At 40.1% G+C, this 23,621-nt stretch overlaps 3 protein-coding genes across 6 annotated transcripts; 2 read left to right on the top strand and 1 right to left on the bottom strand.

Annotated features, from left to right (window-relative positions):
* The first annotated feature begins 721 nt into the window (after positions 1–721).
* Positions 722–2,882, top strand: LOC137725940 (trifunctional UDP-glucose 4,6-dehydratase/UDP-4-keto-6-deoxy-D-glucose 3,5-epimerase/UDP-4-keto-L-rhamnose-reductase RHM1-like). Its single transcript, XM_068464819.1, has 2 exons — positions 722–2,260; positions 2,439–2,882. The coding sequence occupies exons 1-2, from the start codon at positions 722–724 to the stop codon at positions 2,880–2,882; spliced, it is 1,983 nt and encodes a 660-aa protein (XP_068320920.1).
* A 6,273-nt stretch (positions 2,883–9,155) lies between these two features.
* Positions 9,156–10,695, top strand: LOC137713036 (probable sarcosine oxidase). The gene has a single exon (XM_068452270.1). The coding sequence runs from the start codon at positions 9,269–9,271 to the stop codon at positions 10,472–10,474; it is 1,206 nt and encodes a 401-aa protein (XP_068308371.1). The 5' UTR covers positions 9,156–9,268; the 3' UTR covers positions 10,475–10,695.
* Positions 10,696–11,088: 393 nt separating this feature from the next.
* Positions 11,089–22,553, bottom strand: LOC137728724 (trans-Golgi network-localized SYP41-interacting protein 1-like). 4 transcript variants are annotated; one of them, XM_068467477.1, is made up of 10 exons: positions 22,368–22,553; positions 21,862–21,998; positions 20,971–21,592; positions 14,912–20,829; positions 13,308–14,202; positions 12,496–13,172; positions 12,252–12,393; positions 12,047–12,128; positions 11,810–11,945; positions 11,089–11,503 (listed from the first exon to the last, which is right to left on the bottom strand). In XM_068467477.1, exons 2-9 carry the CDS (start codon positions 21,910–21,912, stop codon positions 11,843–11,845), a joined length of 8,490 nt encoding a protein of 2,829 aa, XP_068323578.1. In that variant the 5' UTR covers positions 21,913–21,998; positions 22,368–22,553; the 3' UTR covers positions 11,089–11,503; positions 11,810–11,842. The 4 variants fall into 4 exon arrangements, with proteins under 4 accessions (XP_068323578.1, XP_068323594.1, XP_068323586.1 ...); XM_068467493.1 differs by lacking the exons at positions 21,862–21,998; positions 22,368–22,553 and having other exon boundaries at positions 20,984–21,122; XM_068467485.1 differs by lacking the exons at positions 21,862–21,998; positions 22,368–22,553 and having other exon boundaries at positions 20,975–21,114.
* Between the last annotated feature and the right edge of the window lie 1,068 nt (positions 22,554–23,621).

Here is a 23,621-nt window from a genome sequence, read left to right on the forward strand (position 1 = left end):
TTTCTCTATGTGAAATTCAATCACTTCTGCAATTTAATTTTTTAGTGTATGTTTTCACATATTTTAACGGAAACTACTCAATAGGTTTGAATTTTTTTAAAGACGATTGTTGTTGTTTAATATATCCAAACCAATCTTGATCAGACAATGTCGATCGATTGCGTTACTTAATTTGATGGTAGAGATAAGTCTGGCGTTTAATTAAGAAGATTGACATTGGATTCTTATTTCTTAACTTTGAGTCCAGTTAGACTGAGGTAACTGTGTTTTTGGTTTATAAAAACATTTTGAATAACTGTCGGGAGAAGCATTCACTAAGCGTTCTATGTGCATTTATCATACAATCTGCTTTTGACTACCTAAAAACTTAAAATGTTGGGTTGTAGAAATGCTTTCTAGAGTAACACTTGAATTTTTCTATAAAAATTCGACATATTTCTTGTAAAGTCAGTTCTAGCACAAACATTTATGAGTATAATCATTCCTACATAAGTATTCTTAAAAAAAACGTTTATGAGCAAAAATGCTTTATATGAAGGCACTCCTAGACTCGTCCTAAGTAAAGTGTTTTCGGATCTGCATTTTAAAATATTGTGTCAGGCATATAACATGTTTGTATTGGTATGGTACTAATGGTCTTATGGCCTAGTTTCTTTCATTGTGTTTTTGAATATTCGGTTCAGCGGTTGCAGAGGAATAACCAACTGAGAGGGCTATAAACATGGAATCTGAAGGTACGCCATATGCACCAAAGAACATCCTCATAACAGGAGCAGCAGGATTCATAGGCAGCCACGTGACCAATCGCCTAATAAAAAACTATCCCAGCTACAAAATCGTTGCTCTTGACAAGATAGACTACTGCTCTAGCTTCAAGAACCTCAGGCCTTGTCGTTCCTCCCCGAATTTCAAGTTTGTCAAGGGAGACATTGCCTGTGCTGATCTCATAAACCATCTCCTGATTGCCGATGAGATCGACACCATAATGCACTTCGCCGCACAAACCCACGTGGACAATTCGTTCGGAAACTCGTTCGAGTTCACCAACAACAATGTCTACGGCACTCACGTCCTCCTCGAAGCATGCAAGGTCACGCAGCGAGTGAAACGCTTCATTCATGTGAGTACTGATGAAGTTTATGGAGAGACGGATATGGAGACCAATATTGGAAACCCTGAGGCCTCTCAGCTCCTCCCTACAAACCCTTACTCAGCCACAAAAGCTGGGGCTGAAATGTTGGTCATGGCATACCACAGATCCTATGGTTTGCCAACAATAACAACTAGAAGCAACAATGTGTACGGACCCCACCAGTATCCAGAAAAGCTTATCCCAAAATTTAGCCTTCTTGCAATGAAAGGTGAGAAATTACCAATCCATGGGAATGGATCAAATGTGAGAAGCTATTTGTATTGTGATGACGTGGCTGAGGCATTTGATGTGATACTTCACAAGGGAGTGATAGGGCATGTTTACAACATTGGCACCAAAAAAGAGAGGTCAGTTTTGAACGTGGCAGAAGATATTTGCAAAATGATTGGTTTGAATTCAAAGGAAGCTATAACTTTTGTGCATGATAGGCCTTTCAATGACCAAAGGTACTTTTTGGATGATCAAAAATTGAAAAAGCTAGGGTGGGATGTGAGGACTAGTTGGGAGGAAGGGCTCAAGCTGACGACACAATGGTACACGAAGCACGTGGATTGGTGGGGTGATGTGTCTGCTGCACTTCACCCACACCCGAGTTTCGCAGTGATTAGCCGACCGAATGATGATTCTTGGTTCTTCGAACATGGGTTCACAAGGCTGTCGAGAACATGCAGTGAGGGTAGCAATAGTTCTGAATTGAAGTTTCTGATATATGGAAGGACTGGATGGATTGGAGGGTTGTTGGGGAAGCTTTGTAAGGGTGAAGGAATTGAATTTGAGTATGGGAAGGGACGACTTGAGGATAGGAAGTCTCTGCTGGAGGACATCACAAGAGTACAACCAACCCATGTGTTCAATGCTGCTGGAGTTACAGGTCGGCCGAACGTTGATTGGTGTGAATCTCACAAGGCGCTAACGATTCGGACTAATGTAGTTGGCACGCTTAATTTGGCTGATGTTTGCAAGGATCAAGGTCTGTTGATGATGAATTTTGCGACCGGATGCATTTTTGAGTATGACAAGGAGCATCCCCTAGGATCTGGTATTGGATTCAAGGAGGAGGACTACCCTAATTTCACCGGTTCCTTCTATTCGAAGACCAAAGCCATGGTAACACAATTTCAAACTTTTTTCGTCGATTTTTATTCAAAAAGTCATGGTATATATGCTACATTACCAAATGTTCAATTTTCTTTTTTAAATCATGTGCACTTCTACTGGTTGTGGAGCCCTGTGGTGCAAGAAATTTAATACTGAAATTAGTCTTTAAATGTCAAATTATTTGCAGGTGGAGGAGCTGTTGAAGGAATATGACAATGTGTGCACCCTCAGAGTGAGAATGCCCATATCATCAGACCTCAGCAACCCTAGAAACTTCATCACAAAGATAGTACGCTACGACAAGGTTGTGAACATTCCCAATAGCATGACAGTCCTCGATGAGCTCCTACCGATCTCCATAGAGATGGCTCGGAGGAACTGCAGAGGAATATGGAACTTCACCAACCCAGGAGTCATATGCCACAACGAGATCCTAGAGATGTATAGGGATTACATTGATCCAAAGTTCAAGTGGCAAAATTTTGACCTAGAAGAACAGGCCAAGGTGATTGTCGCGCCAAGGAGCAACAATGAATTGGATGCTTCAAAGCTGAAGAAAGAGTTCCCCGAATTGCTTTCGATCAAAGACTCAATCGTAAAATATGTCTTTGAGCCCATCAAGAAGACTTGAACAGCATTTGGTTGTGTTAGAGACGAGGTGTGTAGATTTCTTATATTTACTTTTTCATCTTCATATTTTTCTTTCATTTACTTGATAGAATTTTTCGTAAACGAGAGCCATAAACTATTAAATCTTTCAAGTTTACAAAGACAAGAGTTCAATTTAATTTGTTGTCTATTTTATATTTTAAAATTTTTATTATTATTAAGGCACCGGGGGGGGGGGGGGGGGGGGGGGGGTGGCCGCTGCTTCGAAACTATCATAAACTATTAAGTCTTTCAAGTTTACAAAGACAGGAGTTCGATTTAATTTGCTGTCTATTTTCTATTTAAATTTTATTATTATTATTACGGGAAGGGGGTACCGAAACTATTAATGTAATCAGTGAATTACTGTCACATCCCGGTTCAGACCCCCACCACATCTCGGGCTTCCACCACATTTGGGCTTGACTCTACCGTAGCACGATATTGTCATCTTTGGGCCCGACCACGCCCTCACGATTTTATTTCTGGGAACTCAAACGAGAACTTCTTAGTGGGTCATCCATCCTGGGAATGCTCTCGCCCCAAACTCGCTTAACTTCGAAGTTTCGATGGAACCAGAAGCCAATGAGTTCCCAAAAGACCTCATGCTAGGTAGAGATGGGAATATACATATAAGGCTTACAAGATCCTCACCCCTGAGCGATGTGGGATGTTACAATCCACCCCCTTAGGGGCCCGACGTCGTCGTCGGCACACTTCAGGCCAAGGATTGGCTTTGATACCAAATTGTCACATCCCGACCCGAGCCCCCACCACATCCTGGGCTCGACTCTACTGTAGCACGATATTGTCCGCTTTGGGTCCTGACCACGCCCTCATGGTTTTGTTTCTGGGAACTCACACGAGAACTTCTAGTGGGTCACCCATCCTGCGAATGCTCTCGCCCGGAAATCGCTTAACTTCGGAGTTCCGATGGAACCAGAAGATAGTGAGTTCCCAAAAAAAAGGTCTTGTGCTAGGTAGAGATATGAATATACATATAAGGCTTACATGATCTTCATCCCTAGGCGATGTGGGATGTTGGACCCACTGGGAAGTTCTCGTGTGAGTTCCCAGAAACAAAATCATGAGGGAGTGGTCAGGGCCCAAAACGGATAATATCATGTTAGGCGGAATTGAGCCCAGAATGTGGTGGGGGCCCAGGCCGAGATGTGACAATTACATTGTGCAGAATCAATGTACTGGGCATAATCAGTGTATAACACTGGGCATAATCAATATATTACATTGTGCAGAATCAGTGTTTTACATTGTGCTAATCAATTTATTACATGAATTTTTCTAACACCCTTCCTACTATTTGGGAATAATTAAAAAAAAAAAAAAAAAAAAAAAAAACTTAAGAAAGAGTAGAGCCCGGGCTGAGGCATGTTGGGGCCAACAACGATGTTGTGGCCAGTGTATATCTACTAACCATTGTAATCATTCATTGAGGAGAAGTTAATGAAGAAACCATTAATTAATTAAGTTTGCAACATGGTTTCAAAGGTGGTAATCGCCCATAAACTTAATTAAGCTAGAACTTCGAAGAATTTGGATTAAGCCAGTACTTAGAATTTGGAAAGTCGCACACAATCAAGTGTGGTTTTAGTTTAAACCGATTCATCTAACCATCGTAATTAGTTGATGAAAAACTTTTAAAATTCTTTTTAAAATTCTAATTGAATATGTCCGTATTTGAAAATCTATTAATATCTTATAAAATCTTAATTTGACTACACCGTCCTAAAACTCACACTCTTCACCTCCACTCTCTCTCTCTCTCAAATCCTATCGCCGTTTCTCTGCCGCAGTCTCTTCTTTTCCGCCGTCGTCTATACGCCAACACAACCACGACGTCATTTCAGCTTCCGATTTCATAGTATTTGCCGAGATTTTCACCGATCTTCGTGGGAAAGAAAGGAGATACTTCGCAAGAAAATTATTGAGGGAATATGACAATGTGGGCACCCTCTAAGTGAGAATGCCAATATCATCAGACCCTCAGCAACCCTAGAAACCCCGTCATGAAGATAGCACGCTACGATAAGGTTGTGAACATTCCCAACAGCATGACAGTGCTCGATGAGCTCCTACCGATCTCCATTGAGATGGCTCGGAGGAACTGCAGAGGAATATGGAATTTCACCAACCCAGGAGTCATAAGCCGCAACGAGACCCTAGAGATGTTCAGGGATTACATTGATCCAAAGTTCAAGTGGAAAGGAGCAACAATGAATTGGATACTTCAAAGCTGAAGAAAGAGTTCCCCGAATTGCTTTCGATTAAAGATTCAGTCATAAAAATGTCTTTGATCCCAACAAGAAGACTTGAACAGCATTTGGTTGCGTTTGAGACTAGAGGTGTAGATTTCTTATATTTATTTGTTCATCTTCATATTTTTCTTTCATTTACTCGATAGATTTTTTTTCATATGCGAGAGCCATAGACTATTAAATCTTTCAAGTTTATGAAGAAAGGAGTTCAATTTAACTCGCTGTCTATTTTCTTACAGAACAATTGTTTGTCCATTTCACTTCAAACCGTTACCATTTCCCTCCTCTCTCAAACTAGCTACCCAAGATATAATATCTATCTTGAGTTATGCCCTCATGTGATTTGACTACATTTTTATGGGCGAATACACTTATTCTCTTTGTCCAAAAAAATTCCTACCTAGCAAATTAATGAAAACTGCACGTTTAGGTATGCCCTGATGAGATTTAGGTACAGCACATATAATATTAGAAGGGAAAACCACTTATATATTATTGGTGGAGGAGGGAGGCGTCCTAATTTCCTCTATTAATTAAGGGTGACATAAGGAAAAAAAAAAAAAAAAAGTCTTCAGGGCTGGATTTGTAGTATGGGTTGAGTGGTTCATTTGAGGCTCATGGAAATTTGGTACGCAATAGCAAGAAATGGAGAGAGTTTGGATGATAACCAAAAGAAGAGAAATGAAGTTCCCAAATTGAAACGTTGCTCAGGACCACAAACACTGACAGTCGAAGATTGTGGAAAACAACCATCTTTGGAGAGATGGGGGCAGGCCACCATCTTTGGAGAGGTGGAGCAAAAATAGCCAGAAGGGAGGGGGACATGAGAGAGAGAGAGATGAGGAGAAAGGTGGCAGGAGAGGACAGGTGGGGCTGCCGCCTAACCATCAGTCCTCTGGAGCTTTTCTCTCTGGCTTTTTTGAATTTCATGCATTTGAGTGCTTTTAAATATGAGAAGCCATAAACTTGTTACTTTGGAGTGTAGAGCAAACAAACTCCTTTCTAGAAGTACTTATGTACTTAGTTTTGTTAATTAATGTACATTTTAATCACAGTCACTGAGGAACATGCCAATTTGATACGAGTTTGGTTCTTTTGGGGCTGGGGTTCAAAATATGGTAGTCCACTCCTTTCTTTTTACTTTTCATACTTCCTGCCTTTAGGCTGTGAGTTTAACTACTAATCTAATTTCAAAGCAGCATGTTAGACATTTGTAAGAAAGAAAAATAAATAAATTAATCCATCACGCGCATATATACTCCTTTCATATAAATTTTTCTTGTATCAAACATAGGATAAAAATTTTACCCGTTGTAAAAATACTATCAAATTTTGTAATATTATGAGTGTCATGTGTAATACGTTGGTTGCTTTTACACATTATTCTCTTTGTTTTCTAGGATCAGAACAAACCACTGTAATGACCACTAAGTGCGTTTCATTCTCAAATCCTACGATAATAAATTATAGAATTTTATGAGTGTTTGACACATTACATTCCATGTGTATATATTACAAATATTTCTTCCAATTATTCGAAGATTCTAATTATTCCAAAAACAAAGGGAACAAAAGTTCATTAATCATCTTTGCGTCAATTGTCTATATAAAATTATGAAGTAATGAAAAATGACATCAACTTTCAAATCAACAAGAAGTTGGCTTTCCATTGTCTTTCAATATGTACAAGTGGCATGTATTTTACATATATTTTATCATGAACATTAGCTTTCTACAGCACCATGTGAAGCCCGGCATTAGAGAAAAGAAAGAATTGTAGCATGAGATAATGGATCGTGACAGAAGAGAAGACAACAAAATATTCCATCACCCAAACCAATTACCAACCATACAATAATAAAGTAACAAAGCTGACTTGTTTAGAGGTTCCGAATGGCTTAACTCACTTTTCAAGCACAAGTCTCTGCCCCTGATATAAAAAATGACATCATTTTACCAAATTCAATCTTCATTGGGATAGTGTTAAGTGAGCATATCTACTTTTTATACTATATCAAGGATGTCATTATGCACTCGAAAAACGTAAGATAGAAATTGAAGAGTGCTAATAACGAATTTATGTATTAGATATCATTGTAATCAACTTAGTTACTTTTTTAAGTAGACTAAATTTTCTCCCTTAAGTGGACTAGGACTCAAAGGTTTGGTGCATAAGTGATTTTCTCTATTTCTTTTTTCTAAGGTATAAACAATAGAGAGACTAACTATCCAATTTCTTTATAAATTAGTAATATCTCAAACAAATTCAAAGTTTTGTGTTAGGAATTGCTGATTAAATACGGTTTTCTACATGGGAGAAGTGACCTTCCTTCCATGCACATCAAATTTGTGACTCTCCTTATGATGTCAGGAGGTTTTCTAAGATAAAATGTCCATTTAGTGTGAGAAGTTTGTAATTCAAATAGTTAAAATCATTTATCCGTGCACTCGAGGTTCTAGGTTCAACTCTCTATTCCTAAATATCACTTGTATCAAAAATTCCACAACTAGGTCAAGAGAAATTTGATCTTAATTAAGCGTGAGAAAGGAACCTTTTTTTTTTCTTTATAAATTTCTGTAAGTTTATTTATTTTTTTATGAACAAACGATATTATATACACTAAAGGAAAGATGGTGAGCTTAGCCTCACAAATTTCTGTAAGTCGTAAAGCATGATGTTTTATATTCAATACGTTAAAAGTGGCACAATTCGCATGATCATTGTCCAATTCTTTGATGCTTCTAGGTTACGTGCCTCACAAGTCATAACAACTCACATCAATTATCATCAAATTAAGATTTCCATTTTTCATTAGAAGAAACATTAAGTTAAACATTTAGAATCTTGATGACACTATTCTTCCAACAAATGGCTACATAACGTTGTCTTATGCAAATATGCAAAGTGTGTGTGGAGAGGTGATGTACCAAAAAGCTACATAGAAAGAGCATATAACTAATCTATAATGAACACATTCACTTTTCATCATCATCACAAGATAAGTTTCAAACATGGGAGAAGCCACGTTGGCTCGAGCAATGTGCTCTTCCTTCTGCACTCAAGTTCAAATTTTTCTCAATTTTGGTTAAATTAGATTTTGATTTGAATAAAAACAAATCAATTATGTAAATAAAATCACACATGATAAACTTTATAGGCCCAATTTGGTCAAACACCAACATCACCGATATTGTTCCACCTTAACCACCTATTCTAGATGTTGGATTTTATCACAAAATGTCTCGGTGATATTAAAGGTGGGAATTCTCATATGTTAGTTGTATATTATTTTGTCATATGACCGATGTGGAATCATATTCTCCAACATGCCCCCTCACAAGTGGCCCCACATGGAGTTACAAGAGAAACAAATTCCCACATCGAGAATTGGTCAAGTCATTATATACCTGAGCTAATACAACTATTTGAGAGTTCGATCATCATTCAGGGACTGGAGACAAAGCAATTTTTCAAGAACGTAAGCATTCGATATCCTGAAGCTAGAGCTAGCACAATTTTTTGAAAGCTCAACCTAAGGAGGCAAATTCCATCCATGGACGTGCAAAAAGAAAAGTATGTTCTCATACCATGATAAACTTTATAGCCCTAATATGGTCCACCCTCAACATCATCGATATTGTCAAAACTTAAGTACCTATTACTAGGTGCCGGATATTATCATAAAAAACTTCGTTAATGTTAAGAATGAAAATTATCATTTATTAATTATATATTATTTTATCATATGACTGATATGAAATCATAATTTCCCACCATACATGTATGCCTAACTGTACGTACAAAATTGTTGGTTTCTATTTTTGTTGGTTAAATTCCAAGTCACTGTTTACAATTTACAGCAAAAAGTATAATTTACTCTCTGACCAAAATCAATCAGTGGCAATCTCGAAATTCAGAGCAAATATTTGGCTGGTTTCACCAAATCCTCACGTTAAAAACGAGCTCGCACTCACTCGCACTCACTCTCACAAGTTAGAGATCCAAAGCACCTAGCCAACCAAATCCCAAAACTCCCACAATCGCCTTTGTCCTCTTCCTCCTTCCCCACAACCGCCTGACAGTTTCCCAGAAATGGAATATTCCGGCGACGAGTACGACGTCATCGTAGTCGGAGCTGGCATCATGGGGAGCTCCACCGCCTACCAGACCGCCAAACGCGGCCAAAAGACCCTCCTCCTCGAGCAATTCGACTTCCTCCACCACCGCGGCTCCTCCCACGGCGAGTCCCGCACAATTCGCGCCACTTACCCGGAGGACTACTACACTCCGCTGGTCCTCGAGTCTTACAAGCTCTGGCAGCAAGCGGAATCCGAGATCGGCTACAATGTCTACTTCAAAGCCCACCAACTGGATATGGCTCCGGCGAACGACAAGGTTCTCCACGCCGTCGTCGAGAGCTGTCGGAAAAATTCTGTCGCGTTTAGGGTCATGAACAGGGACCAGCTGGATCAGGAGTTTTCGGGTCGGGTTATGATTCCGAAGGATTGGGTGGGTGTGGTGACAGAGCACGGCGGGGTTATTAAACCCACCAAGGCGGTGTCCATGTTTCAAACGCTCGCTTTGCAGAACGGCGCCGTTTTGAGGGATAACATGGAGGTGAAGGGTGTGGAGAGAGATAGGGTGAGAGGAGGGGTTTGGGTGTGCACAGCAAATGGGGAGAGGTTTTGGGGGAAGAAGTGTGTGGTGACGGTTGGCGCGTGGACGACAAAGTTAGTTAAAACGGTTGGTGGGGTCGAACTGCCCATACAGCCGCTGGAGACCACCGTGTGTTACTGGCGGATTAAGGAGGGGCACGAGGGTGGTTTTGCCATTGGAGGTGACTTCCCAACGTTTGCTAGCTACGGGAACCCTTACATTTATGGGACACCTTCTTTGGAGTATCCCGGTTTGATCAAGGTCGCCGTGCATGGCGGGTACCCGTGTGACCCGGATAAGAGGCCTTGGGGTCCCGGGAACCCGCTGGCTCCGTTGAAGGAGTGGATAGAGGGGAGGTTCTCTGGCGTAGTTGACTCCGGCGGGCCGGTGGCTACGCAGTTGTGCATGTACTCAATGACCCCGGATGAGGATTTTGTGATTGATTTCTTGGGTGGGGAATTTGGGAAGGATGTGGTGGTGGGCGGGGGGTTTTCGGGTCACGGGTTCAAGATGTCGCCGGTGGTGGGGAGGATTTTGGCTGACCTTGCGCTTACTGGGGAGGCCCAAGGAGTGGAGCTAAAGCACTTTAGGATAGCAAGGTTTCAAGAGAATCCCAAAGGCAATGCCAAACACTTTCTGTAAATCTATGTAACAATCCTCTGCATGTTACCGTTCCTTTCTTGTCGTGATCCGTTATGGTTGCTCATGCAACAGCTGTTTGGGTTTTTTAGTGTTCAATAGAAATATTCCTCTGTTTTGTAAAAAGTAGAAAACTAATTTTCTTTTTGTTTGACCAGAGCAAATATTTATATTCCTGTGTTTTATATAAAGTAAAAAACTGATTTTCTTTTTGTTTGAGCAGAGCGACGGTGTTAACGGGTTAAACAATTAATTGTTAAAAAGAAGGAAAATTGGTGAGATTCCAAGTAGCATCATGGTACATAGGTATAATTAAAACCGATAAAAAAAATACCTAATTTTCGAAAGAGAGCATTTGTCTGAACTTTGACCCGATGAGAGAATTGGTCTCTAAACTAAAAACCCGTGAGCATTGATCCTTAAAACATTTCACATAATAGAACAATTATCATTCTGCTTTTCACCTTTTAGAATCATTGCTCCACATTATAAAAAATTCACAGACATATACTCACAAAATTTTAGTTCCACGACAAAAGTCCTATTGGGTCAAAAGTCCTGAAACCAATACGCCAATTTCTCTCCTCGAACTATGAAATAGTCGAAATTCTAGAAAATTCAAGAACAAAAACATTAATACATGCCTGAAATCTTTTACATTACACGATGATATCGTCATCACAAAGAAAGTACTAGGTTGGAGCTTTTGGTTACACAGCTAAATTCTCTCTAGTTTATGTAGGGAAGTAATAACAGCAGCTAGGATGTACAACCTTTGGTTGGGTACTGAGTAAACAAATGAACTATGTTTCCCTATCATCAAACTTTCTTTTCTTATTAGAACCAAGCTTCTGGGATTCATTGACGTAAAAACTGCCAATCTGCGTCGCTCGGTTGCGGTGGAAAATAATAAATCGATCTAACCGCATCTAGGAAGAAGAAAAAATAGTAGGATTTAAGCTTCCAACTTAATACCCAATCAAGCATAACCACCGTCGGGACACGGGACTCCAAGCCCTTCAAAATGTGAACCTGCAATGCAACACAAGTCAAATGTCTCGCATAAGTTTTGAGCTTCATAAATGTATTCAAACCAGAATTTCCCCAACCGAAAGACGTATAAAAAGAAACAGAGCAGTGACTTTCACGCTCCCGTTTTCTCCTTCTACACTCTATTCCTTACTTATGTCTCGTGATTCTCTTTTACCGTTTTCAATCCAAAGACTAGGAAAAGGGAAGAGTGCAAGGGGAGAAAAGAGGAGTGCCAACATCGGAACCAAAAAAGAGCAACTAACGAAGAATATCCATAAAAGCAGTAAAACCGATATGCAACACCACCTGACAAGAGAATCTCTAACCACTTCTGGCTTTTCAGATTGCAAAAGTAGCAAGAAGCGCATGCAGTACAGCCCAATATAATATAATGCCAAGCCGTAAAACAGGTTTCCGCATTAGAGCTCGATCACAAGACATCCTGAATGGTTGTGTACAAGATGACTTAGTTATCACAAAATCTAGGTAAGTTTCAAATTGAAATATTACCAAGAAAAGAAAATAAGGACTGGTCATGCTTACCAAAGGCCATCGACCATGTCACTCACGGGTCTGGTAAATCTTGGAACAATTCTTGAAGTCGTGAGTGACTTGAAACCATGAACTACAGTCGAAGAAACAAACAAATGTTAAACCAGTAAGAAATGCCTTCAGTCACTTATCTGACTTGGTATTGAACGGGAAAGACCAGTAAAAGATGGCAGCAATTATATCAGCATAGGATTACCTTTATCATCCTCTTCATCTTCCAACCTACCACTGCTCCCAGAATCCATATCTATGGCAATCGCAACTTGGTCATTATTGCCTTTGCGCAAACTGCGGACTTGAGGTGCAACGGAGGTCCCAGCTACTGCCCAGTTGTTTTTCTATCAAAAATCCACAAAATAAAGTCATTAGTGACATTACAATACTCTGAAAGAGGCCTCTAAAATGTGACTTTGTAAATAAATAACATATAAAAATCTCACCGCAGGCTCAACCTCAACAATTTCAGAGGTGCTGCTAGTTCCCCGGCCAGAATCTCCCACACTGTCAAGCAAATTTAGCCGTGATTCCTTCTCATGTAAATACTTCTCAAGAGTTTCTCCTTTGCGTGTTAATTCTTCTACCTTACTCCTTTCTACTTGCAACAGTGTATCCTTACTTTCAGCCACAGCTCGTAGATCCCCCAATTCTTGAATTACAAAATCAATCTTTTTCTTTAATATTTCCTTGTGGTCAGAAACTTGATCATTGTTCTGATCCCCATTGTGCATCCCGAACCAAGCAATATTCATATCAAACCATGTTAGTAACTCATGGATCTCTTCCGAATTTCTCTTGTTGCTGGTTTGTGATGCAACAAGAACATCATTCGTGCACCTAGTGATCTCTTGCCTTAAGAAGGATATCTCATCATCCCGTTCTTGCAACTGTGATTGGAGCTTTTCCACCTCAGCAAGGAGGCTTGCAGATAGATGATGTAGCTCATCAAACTTACTGACAGTGATGGAAAGCTTTTTCATAACCTTCCCGCGGGAAGTGTCAAGGTTCTCCAAATCTAGGTTCTTTTGTTCCACAACCTTTTCCAGTTCCTTGATCCTGGAAGTGTGACCTTGCATCTGCACCTCCTCATCATCAAGTGCTTGCATTAGGTCCTCAATCTCTGCAATCACAAGCAATTTTGATAATTGGTGCCAAAATAACCATTTTAAATTTCACTTAAAGAAAAAAATAATTATTTGAAAATGTGTTAAATTCAACAGCAGTAACTGAAACTATAGTAGATTCAATAACTGACCTTGATCTTTAGCAGCAATCACATCAGTCAGTGATCTGACCCTCTCTTGTAAGTCGGTAGAAGTAGCACAGCCATCTTCTAACTCATTCACTCTCTGCTCCAATAAGTTACGTTCGCCCTTCATCACTTCCACCCGTTTCTCCAAATCATGCACCAAAGATTTTGAAGATTGAAGCTCCGTTGAATAACTCGTTGCAGCTGCTTCAGCTTGCTTGATTTGACTTACAAGCTCCATGCAAATCCTTTCCTTTTGAATGTCCTTCTCCTGAAGCTCTTTCTGCAACTTTGAAATGGTAATCTTCAACTCCTTTTGGCCACCTTCCACAATTTCAGTTGTCAGAGAACCAAAATCACTCACAGTTGACAATAGCGTGTCTGTCATACTCCTGACATGTTCCTCAGAGCGAAACTGATCTTCTCCACTAAATGAAAGTCCATCCTCAGAAAGTTCTGCTAGCTTCAAAATCATCCCTTGTTCTCCAGCAGACCAACCATTTCCAACCAATTCAGCTTTTCTTCTACCCATTTCCATAACTGATTTAGTGCATGCTTCAAAAAGCAAGGCAATATTTCTGCGCAAAAGAAGAAGCTCATTGTCCTTTTCCTTTTCAACCATTTCCATATGCAACAAGTCTCTCTTCAAGGCTTCAAATGACTCATTTTTGGAAGTTAATTCTCCACGAACAATTGCCATTGATTTAGATATACTGCTAGCCTTTTCATGTAATGAAATTGAGTGTTCATCTAATTTTTCTTCAAGCAAACCAATCTCGATCTCCAGTTCTTGCAGATAATGCCTTACATAAGTAAAGATTTCAATTATAAAATTGTCATCATCATCATATTGACCATGCATGTTGGAGTCTGACCAAGAATTCGTCAAAATAAAGTTCTCCTGAACAGGGAAGCCAAAATTAACAGATGAGAAAATAATGAACGAAATGATACTAAATTAAAATAATAAGAGTGAAGAGTGCTTCACATCAAATTTAAAGACTATAATTGCCATACAAAATATAACAGTAAAATTATAAACAATTATGATACAAGAATAATAGTCCTTAGTGATGATGATAATAACAGTAAAGGTAATGATAAGATTATTACTATAATCCAAAGTGGCGTGACTGTATTTATTTCTTCATTCTTAATCCCACATACTGTACCATGAGTCCCAATTACTTTTAGCAAAGCTAATGCCATGCCATCTGTCACATCGCCTTCTAACCAATAAGTTGGAATTTATAAATAAAGCACAGACCTATAAAATAAATAGACCAGAGAGATACATATACATGAAATCAATTCTTCAATAATCATTTCTAACTTAAAGGGCTTCATTTCTATTTCTAACCAGCTCACTGCAGTCAACAAAGCATACATTTTTCAAACAAAACCATTGCACTCGTTTGACTTTAAATGAAGTTTACTTGAATTTTCGGGCGCAGGGAAGGTACAACAGAGTTGAAACAAAGGCATACAAAATAAAGGACCTATAATTGCTAGAAAACGGCCTTTGACAAGCCATATAGAATGATAAGAATATTGAAATACGGCATATCATACTGGAACAAATAATCAAGCGTGCACATAAAAAAAAGTACCTTGTCTGATTTACTCGTGATGAATCCATCGCTTGTAGTGAAAAGGGGCACATCAACCACATCAGCAGCACTGCTTGATTTGAGGCAGGAACCAATACCAGACTCCAGGTTTTGCAAAAATACCAAGTCCTGGTGAAAAACAGCAGCCAATAAACTACTAACATCATGAAACCCCTTCCTGAGTTGATCTACACCAGACTTCAGTCCTGAAAATTCAGAAAATTGGTGTTTTCTTTCCTCAGAGTGAGCAGTAGAAACCAGTTCAAGACGTACAAGAGCTTCGAGTTTGGCGGCCTCTGCAAGATCCCTTTCCTTGGAGAGTATAGCAAGTTCACTCGCAGATTTTGCTAGCTCTTCCTGGAGACCATCATTTCTCTCTTGAACCTCATTCAGTTCTGCAAGGAGTAGCTCTGCTGCTCTTTTGGATTTCCTAGCTTCTTGTTCTGAAGAAGCCATATTCGCACGCATATCACAGCACATTTTCCCAATCTGTTCTAACTTCAAAACTGGATCACCAGAATTAGCATCCTCTGCAACATCAATGTTTCCTAGAATATTTATGATTAAGCTCAAAGTATTTCCTTTCTCCTGCAAATTGTTCTCAGTTTCTTTCAAACAATTCCGCAAGAATAAACTCTCAGACTGTAGGGCTTCTACCCTCCCTGGATAAGCGGACAAATCCCTGAACTTTTGTTCATATTCTGCAAGTTTACCTTCGCCTATCTTGATCTCAGATCTCAAGCGTTCCACCTCAGAATTGATCTCATCAATATTTTGTTTCAGACTGTCACGCTGTTGCACCAATTGCTTTCCTTTTCTAACTGCAACACTTAACTTCTCTCTAACAGAAGCTGACTTCTGCTCCTCCTGATTAAGAAGCCCTTGCAACTCATTCACTTTTTTATCTAGCACTTCTAACTCACAAGCCAAAGACCGTTGCTTCTCCACATATCCATCTCTCTCCTCCTTCACATCAAAAATTTCACGTTGAACCTCCTCCAACTCTTGCTTCAAAGCAACTATATCTGATTTAGCAATATCAGGTGTACTTGTGCTTCTCGCTTCAACAACCATTGCTTCAGAAATTTCAGTACCATCAGCTGCAACCCCAAACACTGGTTTCTCGGAGGAAAGAGTTGCATAATTCTCTAAAAGCTCATTCAGTAACCCTTCCAAGCACTCAATGCTTCTTTCACCAGAATACTGAGACTTTGTTCCAGAATCCTGCAATGCATCAGTAATCAGACCCTGCAACCTTCTTATATCATCTTCTATGCTGAGAATTTGCTTCTCATTCCCTCGCAGCTTGGCTACATTCTCCTGCAAATCAGACACTTCCTCCTGCAGTTTTTCATTCTCAAGCTCAAACTCAGCTGCCTTTGCTGAAAGTTTATCATGATCATTGCTCAGAAGCTCCAATCTTTGAGAAAGATTATTTCTCTCATCAATAAATGTCTGGAGGTCTTCCTCAAGGTCAGACGTCCTCCTTCTTGAGTCTTCCAAATCAGCAGTTAGCGATGCACAATGGCTCTCAAGGTTAACAATCTTCTGCTGGAGAGACACATTCTCACCCTGCACCTCCGAAAGTTCTTTTCTTAACCACTCAATCCTATCCTCAGGTTCCATGGACCGCAGATGCGATGGCATATCAATCCTGTCTAAAAGTTCCTCCCATCTCTGGACTAAGTTGTTCCTTTCCATTAAAGATTGCTCTAACATTTCATTCTGTTCGGCCAACCCGTAGAACTTACTTTGAAGTTCATCATATTTTCTTTTGAAATCATCACTGGAATCTGAACTTGGCTGTACATCATCTTTCCAGGAATCCATAACAACAAAACCAGCATCAGAATATGAACCTCCTCCAGCAGAACTCTTCTGATCTGAATCTGTCAGAGGAAAACTGTTTCTAGTAGCTGACCTAGCCAGCCAATCGATTTTTTCAATAATATCTCTCGAATGAAAATGCTCTGGCAGATCAAGGTCTTCTAAAATCTCTTCTATTCTCTGAAGGACAGAGTCTTTGAGAAGGAATGATTCTCTTAATGCAGTAGCAGAATTGCGAATGTATGAAAGCTCAGATTCCAGAGCTTCCACACGCTCACCAGCTTCTGAATATGCCTTGAGCTTTGTTTCAACCTCAAGAAGCCTGGAATCTTTGAATTGCAGCTCCTGTAAGAATCTTTCCAGTTCACTAGATTTCTCTGTAAGGGACTGCTTGAGACCATCTCGCTGAACAATCAAGCCTTTCCCCTTGGAGACAGCAATGCTAAGCTTCTCTCTCAGGGAAGACACCCGTTGCTCTGATTGTTCAAGTTCATTTAGTTTCTCTTGTAACTCAGAACGGGCAACAAGAAGGGCTTCCTCAACCTGACGTAAACTTTCCCTGAGAACAATGGTTTCACTTTCAAGCTGGAAACACGAGGCATTTAACTGCTGTATTTCTTCCTGCATTGAAGTAGATTCCATCACCTTAGATTGAAAACCTTCTTTAGATAAGCCTACCTGCGCATCAGCCTCCTTGAACTTCTGAACAAGACACGATACCAATGATTCCAAGTGTGAAGCAAGCATTTTATCTTCTTGAAACTCAGCATGTTCCACTTCTAGAACACCTTCAATATCTTCTATTAACTTCTGAATAGCACTTGAATCCAGGCATCTTTGTCTCAGTTCCTCAAATTCTTCTGTTCTAACCATCAACTCTGAATTTAGCTTCTTGTTAACAGATTGGAGTTGCAATCCCTCACTCAGAAAATTCTCCAGCTGTTCTATGATGGTTTCATAAATACTGTAATCCAGAGGATCAGGAAGCCTTTCATTTTCCAGGTTCATCTCACTTTCATCTATAGACCCATGCAAAACTTTAAGAAGTTTTCTAAGGTTGCCATACAACTTGTGCAGCATTTCACCAGCCAATTCATTCTTTACATGGAGATCTTCACATTTCTCATTCACTTCTTTGTGTAAAATACATATAGCATCACGGTCTGTTTGAGAACTTTTAAGTTTCTTCGTCAGATCTTTAATAACAGTGATGGCATCATAAACAGAAGCAACGAAATGGCTTGTATCCAAACAATAATTAGACACTGGTGTGGTTGTGGTGAAACTCCCAATAGACTCACCAAGCTTTCCAATCGCTTCAACAACCGGAGCGAGAGTGGAATCCCAATGCTGCTCAAGTATCAAGACCCTCTCTGCCGCTTCCTTGTGAAAATTTTCTAATTGATCAGAGATCTGAGATACTGTGTCATTTGAACTCAGATGTAAATCATGCAATCGACTCTGCAATTGATTAATTCTTGATTCATACTTATGTAGCTTTCTTCCAACTTCCATGTTTTCTGCTTCGAGATTAGTAACTTGTAGTCTTAAGGACTCACAGAGAACTACAAGCTCACTGTTCCTTGTTTCAATGCTGACCCTATGTTGTTCTAAAGCTTCATATAGGACACCAAGCTCAATGTTGGTTGCTTCCAGTTTCTTGCTATGTTCCTCCAAGTCTTCATACTGAACTTTAAGCTCCCCGAATGTAGCATTAGCAGTTTTCCTACCATCTCGCTCCTCCTTGAGCAATTCACTGGCATTTGCAGCATCCAGGAGCAACTGCTCAAATAATGCTCTCAAGTTTCCAGTTTGCTCTCTTACCGATGCAATTGAATCTGCCGGAGATTGATTGTCAGTTAGCCCTCTTTCCTCCCCATCATGTTCATCAAGGTGCACCTTTGACTCGAAGGCTTGAATCAGTTTTAAGACGGGAAGAGTGGAGACTTTATCACCTGACCTGTTCAACAATTCTGAACGAGAGCAGATGCCTTCAATCTCCTGTACAAGTTTATTCAACATTTTCTCTGCCTCTTCCACACGTCCCTTTAGTGCTACAAACCCAAAGGAATCTTCAAAAACTTCCCTCCCAAGATTCAGAACTGGTGAACCTCCTCCACTGCCATCAGATGAAGGTTTTTCCACCATAATAAAGGAGCCTTCACTATCTTGGTGATATTTTTCATTTTCAGTTTCAATTTCATGACTCCTACTCCGCACTTCTGAAAGTTCAACTTGATCCCCACCTTCACCAGCTTGGGATGCAATTTTGATTCCACTGTTATCAACCTCTCTTATCTTAGCTTTAAGTATGTCCAGACTGCTAGTAAGAAAGTTATTTTCTTCAGAGAGTTTTTCAAGGCGTGTTGTCGTTTCTTTTAAATCAACCTCCAACCTCTTATGTTCTTCATGTTCGTCAGATAACCGCTCTTGAAGAACAAGAATTTCCAAAGAAAGTTTCTCAATCTCGTGGGCAGAATAATCCTTCTCCTCCTCGAGCTTCTCTCTCTCCCCTGTAACCAAAGCAAGGCTTCCATTCAATTTTTCATTTTCTACCTGCAAATCCAGTATTAAATTCTTACTGGCAGCCAATTCTATTGCAAGTTTCTCATTCTCTGAGAAAATATGCTTTGTCTCTTCCTCAAGCTTCTTTCTCTCCTCTGTAACCAAAGAAAGGCTTCTATTCAAGTTGCCATTTTCTACCTGCAAAGCCAATACTGTGTTCTTACTGTCAGCCACTTCTATAGAAAGTTTGTCATTCTCAGAGGATAGATGCTCCTTCTCCTCCGCAAGCTTCTTTCTCCCTTCTGTTACTGAACCCAGACTCCCACTTAAGCTGGAAATTTGATCCTGTAGAGCTTCTACAGAACTTTTGCCATCAACTAACTCTGCTGAAAGCTTCTCCTTCTCATGAAGATAAAGATCATTTTGCTCTAGAAGTTTCTTTCTATCTTCATCCCACAAAGCAATACTCCCATTTAATTTCTCATTCTCCACCTGTAAGGCTGCCACCAAAGACTTGCAGTCAGCTAACTCAGCTGACAGGCTCAACAAATCCTGCTGTGACCTTTCCAGGCTACTATGCGACTCAATTGCTCTAGCAGAAAATTCTTCAACCTCTGCCTTCGCCGTTTGAAGTCGGCCTTGGAACTCCTCCTTCCCACTAACAACAGCCTGGAGTTCACATCTGCACTCTGAAAGCTCTTCAGCAAGGCATTGGTTCTTCTCACGAACTTCTTGTAGTGAAGCACGAAGAAGAGATGTTTCATCGAGTAACTGATCGTGTTGGCAATCAAACTCCACTTGCATCTCAGACTGCTGCACAAGCTGCAAGTCACTGATATCTTTTGTCAAATGTGTGAGAAGTAATTCTTCTTTAAGTCGCTCAAACATTTCCGGAAATACATGTTCTGGCACAATCAAATTAGTAGTCCCCTGAAATGCATTAGAAACTGATTCAATTGACTTCATAAGAACCCGGAACTCTTCTTCGCTGAGCCTCCTAACTACTTCTGTGAGCTGTGAGAGACTGATTGAGCTGACATCTGCAACAGGAGATGCAGTCCATTCTTTATCTGGAATCACCATATTGGCTTCTGGAGGCCTTTGAAGTCCTTTTTTCTGATGATGATCCTCCAAAAGGGCCCCATGTTCTTCCCCACCTGGAACATCTTCTGTTTCCTGGCGGTTTTCCATAGCAGCACTAACAACCAAAGATCTATCTGCCTCAGGTAGAGCTAAATCAGACACTGAGAGTCCACCAGACATGGTTGCACCAGTTGACAGAGATGCTTCATCTGCCTTGCCAGTCTGATCATCTATGGAGGACTCAAGATCTGGGAAAGTTTCAGCAGTTCTATCAATCTCAGACAGAGCTACACTTTTATCTCCTGCAAGTTCCACTTCTCTATCAGATGCTTCATACAGTGTATCAGTTTGCTTGTCTAAGGAAGGTGCTTGCCCAGAGAAACTTTCAAAAGTTCTATCAAGCTCAGATGAAGAAATCCTGTCATCTCCTTTAAGCTCCATATCTGCTTCTTGACTACGATTACAATTTTTTGCATCCAGACCATCAGCTTCCTGCATTGCCCCTACCCAGCAACAAATGAGATTATAATTATACGTCAAACCCATCATTTTTCCTAACCTGCCCAATTAATTTCCCAAAGAATCCCAAAATAATCTATAATAGAAACTTAGAAAGTTAAATAACAAGAGGAGAAGAGCACAACCTACATCTGTTACCTGATCTTCCCTCTCCTGCACCAATGATGTATTAATATTCTGTGAGGGAGGCAAAGACTCCTCATCTCTACCCTTTGTTTGATCAGTATCATCAACTGAAGTAGGTTGTGCTAACACATCAACCGATATAGACATATTGGCATCTTTGGCTAGCACTCTGGAATCCATGACATGTGAAGAGTCCAATGAACTAACTCTTGCCACCTCAGCATCAGTGCCCCCAGTATTCTCCCCCACGTTCATGGTTGAAAAGTTAACATCATGCTTACTGAATCCCACCTCCTGTGATGCTGACTCAGCATTTTGGTAAATCAAAGTTTCAACTGCGTTTCTCTCATGTGTAATGGGAACCGTCAAGGGAGCAGCAGCATTAATGTCAGAAGCTGTAGAAATTTCCCCGGAATGTGACCCTGATGAGTTAATGTTTTCCAGATTAGCATCTACATGAGACTCAGTTTCTCCTTCAGGGGTCTGAGGCACCGCTGTAGGTTTAGTTGCACTAGAGACTACATCAGCATCAGCTTCATGCTTCTCTGATTTATCAGACGTCTTTGTGGATTTTCCACTTCCACTGCCTTTACCATCTTTTTTCTGGCGAAATTGTTGAAGCTGCCGGCAAAGATACAAGACTATATATTATAATCCGACAACTCATTTGCATTCTCTGATTTATTACGAAGACAGTGAAGAAACAAAACAGAAAATAGAGCAGGAAACCTATAGGCACCTACTGTACAAAAAAGTTTTTCTAGTGAAAGGATACAGCTCAGACAAGTTACATTTTATCAGGAATCGAAAATTAGGGCATGAAATACATTGAATGAGCCAAAAACCCTAACGCTCTAGTTGCTGACAAAACAACCAAGAGCTCTGTGTACCTTTTTTCGTCCAGCTGCGAGCAGATCGGTACGGCTCTTGTTCTTGTCCATCCGATTCCGATCCACTCCGTTCTTGCTCCCCACTGTGAGTCCACGCCAATCACCGCGGCAACGTCTCACTCACCATTTAATCCTCCCTATCAACACCACCACACCATTACATTAAATTACATTGAATAAATACTCGTTTTGTTCGCTGAAAAATAACCGAAAAAATTCAAGCTAAAAACTCAAGTTTTATGCTGAATTCAGGCAAAAGAGGACCGCGCAAACACTAGTTCCAATTACACTACGTTCAATTTCTATTACAACGACATTCTCGTTCAATTTTCCTTTCTCAGCAACCAAACAGGATCCATAGCACATCAAAATCGGATTCGAAAAGATCCAGAACCTAATTCACTCACTACAAAACCAAAATCAAGAAAAAAGAAACGACGCAAACAGTACGATTCATGCACCATACAAACGAGATCGATTGAAAAACTAAGAGGAAGAAATCACACCTGGATTTCGCGGCAGCTGGATCTGCAAGGCCGTCGCGGTTGATACGATTGTTTCGGTGGTTGCGAATGGAGGTTTGCTCTTCAATGGCGTCGTCTCAGTTTTTCTTCGTATCGGCGTCACCGTGTGTGTGTGGGTTGGTCCCCTTGTCCCTTGGATCTAAAGTTTTAACGCAACCTTCGTTTTGCACTGTGTGTTGCCCTGTTTGATTTGCCTGCGTACATTGAAATGTTGATTGGGAAGAGAAAGCAAAACGTCGCTGTTTTGGTGGTTGGTTGGACTTGGGGCAACCGTTTCTTCTTTGCTAGAAAGCCCAATACGCGCCTTTTGAGGGCCCTTGTGAGATTTAATGGACCTCCATCTTGCTAAATGTTTTCGGCCCATTGAGCTCATCAAGAAAATTTATTTTTTCTGAGATACAACGATATTGGGGGGATTTTCTGATAAAATTGAGATATTGGGGGGATTTTCTGATAAAATTGAGATGTTGGGGGGATTTTCCAATAAAATTGGAACGTTATTGGGAGGATTTGAGCTAATTACGTAATTACATAAATCGTCATTCATAAGAGTTAAACTTAAGATTTATCACCTACAAGTATAGAGAGAAATATCACAATATTGTATTGCTAATGACAAACATACGCATTGAGAAAAGCTAACTTTTACATAATTTTAATCAGTTTTGATCTCATTTATTGGCATAGTTGTTTGTTTCATGGAGTATAATCATCACTTAAAAGCTTATTCCATGTGTTTCTAATTTCATATTGGTTAGTGCTTAATTTTAGGCTCCAAATATTAATTTCCATATAACTGTGGATGGTGGTGATATTTGTCAAAACCACATATCAACGCCGATCATGAGTGAATAGGGTTGATTGGGGAGAGTGGTTGAACCCATGATGAACTGCCTACATATCCTTAGGAAGGAGAACCAAATCGTGGGAGTAGTTTTAGAGAATGAGTGGTAGTGTGGTATGTGCTACATCGTGAATCATCCTTTGCGAATAGCCTATGACGGAGCGTTTAGAAGAAATGATTGTCCATGAATATGTCTACGCGTAGATGAACAGCATGTGGATTATATAAGCCTATGTTAGGCATGTATGGGATCATTAGAGATATCTCATAATTGTTATCAGATGATCCTAAAGAATACCCAAGTTAGGGTTTATAACTTTATATAGAGATCTTGAGGGTTCTGATAGGGAGAGTAATTCCTATTAAAGCGGGAAAGTATACAGGCAAGTGAG

Source organism: Pyrus communis, chromosome 1 (assembly GCF_963583255.1).
Source record: "Pyrus communis chromosome 1, drPyrComm1.1, whole genome shotgun sequence".
Classification (NCBI taxonomy): domain Eukaryota; kingdom Viridiplantae; phylum Streptophyta; class Magnoliopsida; order Rosales; family Rosaceae; genus Pyrus; species Pyrus communis.

Bases quoted from the DNA above. Each gene is read 5' to 3' on its own strand.
- LOC137725940 (XM_068464819.1), top strand. From the start codon at position 722: ATGGAATCTGAAGGTACGCCATATGCACCAAAGAACATCCTCATAACA. The intron at 2,261-2,438 runs GTAACACAATTT...AATTATTTGCAG, and splicing joins ATTCGAAGACCAAAGCCATG to GTGGAGGAGCTGTTGAAGGA.
- LOC137713036 (XM_068452270.1), top strand. From the start codon at position 9,269: ATGGAATATTCCGGCGACGAGTACGACGTCATCGTAGTCGGAGCTGGC.
- LOC137728724 (XM_068467477.1), bottom strand. From the start codon at position 21,912: ATGGACAAGAACAAGAGCCGTACCGATCTGCTCGCAGCTGGACGAAAA. The intron at 21,593-21,861 runs GTACACAGAGCT...CTTTGCCGGCAG, and splicing joins TCGCAGCTGGACGAAAAAAG to CTTCAACAATTTCGCCAGAA. The intron at 12,394-12,495 runs GTGAGATTTTTA...GATTTTTGATAG, and splicing joins TTGTTGAGGTTGAGCCTGCG to AAAAACAACTGGGCAGTAGC.